Source organism: Tupaia chinensis, unplaced genomic scaffold (genome assembly GCF_000334495.1).
Source record: "Tupaia chinensis unplaced genomic scaffold, TupChi_1.0 Scaffold000014_1, whole genome shotgun sequence".
Lineage (NCBI taxonomy): Eukaryota > Metazoa > Chordata > Mammalia > Scandentia > Tupaiidae > Tupaia > Tupaia belangeri.
In genome coordinates, this window is record NW_006159444.1 from 6,856,361 (window position 1) to 6,860,518 (window position 4,158).

The 4,158-nt window shown below is 52.7% G+C and overlaps 1 protein-coding gene across 2 annotated transcripts; it reads left to right on the forward strand.

Moving 5' to 3' along the window:
- Window positions 1–340: 340 nt before the first annotated feature.
- Window positions 341–3,892, forward strand: LOC102486770 (UL16-binding protein 6). Of its 2 annotated transcripts, XM_014585961.2 has the most exons (4): window positions 341–720; window positions 1,140–1,415; window positions 1,955–2,066; window positions 3,309–3,892. In XM_014585961.2, exons 1-3 carry the CDS (start codon window positions 642–644, stop codon window positions 2,056–2,058), a joined length of 459 nt encoding a protein of 152 aa, XP_014441447.1. In that variant the 5' UTR covers window positions 341–641; the 3' UTR covers window positions 2,059–2,066; window positions 3,309–3,892. The 2 variants fall into 2 exon arrangements, with proteins under 2 accessions (XP_014441447.1, XP_014441454.1); XM_014585968.2 differs by lacking the exon at window positions 1,955–2,066.
- Window positions 3,893–4,158: the final 266 nt, after the last annotated feature.

A 4,158-nucleotide genomic window follows, 5' to 3' on the forward strand; every position in this document is an offset into this window, starting at 1 on the left:
TGCGACCATGTTCCCATGACAACACACTTCCCTTTGTACAAGTATGAATCTGGGCTTCCCCCATACCCTGACTCAGACCTTCAGTAGCCCTGCCTAGACTCCCCACCATCCCGTAGTCCATGGGGTGCTCTGAAGATCTACCCAGGAGGCCTTTCCTCCCACTGCAGGCCCAATCTCTCCCTGCAGGTCCTGTGACCACTGACCTCGGTACAGGCCTGGTGGGGAGGGCTGAGGGCGTGTCTGGGGACATGTGGCTTCTACCCAGGCTGAGGCCTCCTCCTTCTCAAGTAAGAGAAGGGCACTACTATTTCAGGGTGAGGTGGGGCGGGCGTTCAGCGGGGAGGGCACTCTGCAATCGTCATTCGGGCCCTCAGAGAGCCTGACCAATTGCCTTCGTCTCACGGAGCTGCGGAGTCTGAGTCCGTCCTCTCCCACCCTGACCCTCTCTTGCTTTTTCCCCAGATGCTCACGCTCTTTCCTATGACTTTACCATCATAGGAGAGGGTGGACATAGGTGGTGTGAGGTTCAAGGCCAGGTGGATCGGAAGGTTTTCCTTTCCTATGACTGTGGCAACGACAAGGTCAACCTCATCAGTGACCTGGGGAAGAAGGTGGACAACATAAGTGCCTGGAACGTTCAGATGACGACGCTGAAAGACGCTGGGGAGCAACTCCAGAAAAAACTGCGTGACATTAAACTAGAGAATTACGGGATCAAGGGTAAGTTGAAAATGGCTAGAACTGGGGAATGGAGATACTGTGTAGGTAGAGGCATTTATTTTTGTTTTTAGGATTTAATTATTTTATTTTAAAAATGTATTAACTGTTATTATTTAATTTGCTATAGGGCACACATGCTCAACAGAGAGAAAAAGAGAGAGGGAAGGTGAGAAAGCAAGTCATCAGGTCTGGGACTTGAACCCTGGTCCCATGTGGGGGTCTAGCACCCTACCTACCATGCCACCTCCTGCCCCCAGCATTTTTTGGTTTTATGAAATAAAATAAAATTAGAAGTTGGTCTCCCCAGGAGTCCAGCCACAGGGCAGGGTGTGGAGGACACGCAGGGCCAGCAGATAGGAAGGTAGAGGTGGACAAAGGCTTTGTGGATCCCAGAGGCTGATGTCTTTCCTATGGGGCAGGGTCTCTCCCCCTGCAGGCCAGGATGTCTTGTGAGTGTGACGCCAGTGGACACACCAGTGGGGCCTGGCACTTCGGCTTTGATGGACAGACGTTCCTCCTCTTTGACCCGGAGAAAGATATGTGGACCGTGGTTCATGATGCTGTCAACGAAATGAAAGAGCAGTGGGAGAACGACAGGGAGATGGCCATGTTCTTAGAGAAGGTCTCACTGGGAGACTGCGGGAGCTGGCTGGAGGAGTTTTTGAAGTGCTGGGAGGAGGTGCTGGAGCCGACAGGTACCAGAGAAGATGGGAAGGGGTAGCTCTGCTGAGATGGGACCTACCCACCTCCTACATGCTTGTTCTGGGTGTGCTTACGTGGGTGCGTGCATAGAAATGTGTGTGTGTGTGTGTGTGTGTGTGTGTGCAAGGGGGTCAGGGTATGTACGTATGCGTGGGAATGTGTGTGTGAGTGCAAGGGTCTGTGCGTGCATGTGTGTGCACAGGCGTGTGTGTGTGTTGGAGAATGACAGCCATCTGGTGGCACATACCAGCTCCTGAGATCCTTCCTCCCTTCCTCCTCACGGGTCACCTCTACTGCCACAGCAGGGGGGATGTGTGTGGTCACCCTGGCTTCCCTCAGCCATTGCATCAGACACCTGAGGTCAGGGTCCATCCCTTCTGCCCGCCTGCCCTAGGATCTGTCACCACAGCTGTCACATACAGAGGGTAGAAACCATCGGCATTGCTGGACGCCTGGGATGGCAGGAGCCAAGGAGGCAAATCCTCAGACCTGGGGCTGGACAAGGGCTGTCACTCTGGTGTTTCCTTTTCAGCTTCGCCAACCATGGCCCCAGACACAGCCAATGGGGCTAGGCCCTGGAGCTTCCCTGTGATCCTCACCATCTCTGTCCTACTTTGTATCTCCTGGTTCTTTTAGAGTGACAGGTACAGTGGGTAGAACTCGGGGTGTGGGGGGAGCCAGGGACAGAGTGGTGAGGTGTGAAAACAGAAAGTGAATTCCCAGAGTCCCTCCTGCCCCTTGACTGGACTGGTTACCCTGGCTGTGAGACCAGGTGAATTAGGGAGTGTGTCACTTCATGGTTACACCCTGGGCAAGCTCAGGCCTGAGTTCTGGCAGATCCTCACTGTCACAAATCAGGGAGAGGATGGGGCCTACCCAGGGGTGGGCCTGTTGACACTAAAGGGGAGGCACAAGCCATGCTTTCTTGGAGCAGGTTCTCTTGCTGAAGGGTGTACTAGGAGGGTGTTTGGAGACTATGAGAACATAAAAGTGGCACAAGCTCAGATGTGGGTAGGCCCAGTACCCTGTTAGTTTCAGATGGTGTGTCCAGGGGAGGGAATTTCATTCGGGATACTGAGAGCAAAGGGCCTGGCCCCAGTCCAGGAAGAAGGAGCCATGTAGGGCTTTGCACACCTGAGTGAGAAAGCTGGTTTCAGGGCTGCCATCTCACCAAAAGGGGCCTGGGTCACAGCAGTCGAGTCAGAAGGTAACGAGAGAGACTGTCCAGGAAGAGGTTGTAGGGGTACAGTCCTCTCTCAGTCCTCCCTGGACCCCTGGGAACCCAGGCTCACCCCTGAGGCAAGCCCTGGCAGCCAGCCTCCTGCAGACTCCGGATCCACAGCCAGCTGAGCTCTGCTTTGAGCAGAGCCATCTCTGGAGACCTGTGAGGCTGGGCTGCTGCTGGAATCCGATGGTCCCAGCTGAGCTGATCAGGATGGGTGGGGCAGGCAGGGACCGTCACACTCAGAGCTATGGGCATGTCTCTCAGGGAGCAGAAACTGACAGGGAAGAACAGAAGGATGTTTGCCAGCCATCCTACCCAAGGTCTGGAGAACCGAGTTCCAGACTCCTCTTTGGATGGAGCTACCTGGTCCTCAGGCCCTCCTGTGAGATGGGGCATCAGGAGGGAGCAGACCCCATCATGATGGTCAGCAGCGTCAGTCCTGAGCCACCTCGGTCTGCAGTAGGACCTGGGCTGACTCTGATATGGGACAGGAGGGGAGAGATGGCCACAGGTACAGGGGCCAGTTGTGGGGGCTGGGGGAACCCACTCCCCTTAGTGAGAGCAGGCTCTGAGATGGGGAGTGGTCAGCATGGGGTAGCCCCAGGAGTCCTGGCCCAGATTTCCTCGGACACTTGTATTGACATTTATTCCTTTTCTGAAGGTTGAAGATCCCTCTAGGAGGACGCTCCTAAGTATAGTCAAGTGGAACAACTCTTCCTACTGGCTGGTTATCGGACCAATATGTGCTATATTTTTCTCTAGACCACCAGCACCTCAGACTTGAGAAATCCAGAGGCCTCAGGAATACTGTATGCTCGACACCTCATGTACTTTATTCCCTTTGGATTATCCTAGTCAGCACTTTCTTCTTAACATTTTGGGCCATTTTCTCTTGGTGCCAACTCATGGAATTCCTCCCCTAACGTTTTTTGAAAAATCTGTGTATTTGTTCCATGAGGAAAAGTGAGAAACATGAGCTCAAGAGAGAAACACAGATACACAGCCCTTACAGGGTCTTGACACGCCCCAGCGTCAGCCAGCCTGGACCATGTGTGCGTGTGTGCCCAGCATACTCAGGGAGGTCCTGGACCTGAACTCTGAACTGACTGCCTTCCCACACGGTTCTGCCTGGTAGAATGTTACGTTTTGCTTCACCATACTCCTGCCTAAGCACCTAAACTTTTTTTGTTTAAATAATTATTTAACTTTATTCATTGTCATTATTATTATTATTATTTTATTGAAGTTGACCAGAGAGAGAGAGAGAGCAGTTGTATATACTTGGTTTGGCTGATTCTTTTTTGGATGATTGATGGACATTGCTAATTTTCTTCCTGGGAAGCATAAGGAGTGTACAGATGGGAGATGCAGCTTCTAAGGATACCTCTCAGTGTTCCAGGGCAGGATCCACAATTGGTTCAAATGTGACCTGCTCTCCAGTACTTGACACGGGCCCAACCTGCAGAAAGGCTCACTCACTCAGCATCTACTGAACAGCTAATAGGGAAGCT

What these genes read in the sequence shown, in the direction of transcription:
- LOC102486770 (XM_014585961.2), top strand. Translation starts at nt 642, where the DNA reads ATGACGACGCTGAAAGACGCTGGGGAGCAACTCCAGAAAAAACTGCGT. An exon ending in AGAGAATTACGGGATCAAGG is followed by an intron (nt 721 to 1,139) that starts GTAAGTTGAAAA and finishes CCTATGGGGCAG; the next exon opens with GGTCTCTCCCCCTGCAGGCC. An exon ending in GGAGGTGCTGGAGCCGACAG is followed by an intron (nt 1,416 to 1,954) that starts GTACCAGAGAAG and finishes TTTCCTTTTCAG; the next exon opens with CTTCGCCAACCATGGCCCCA.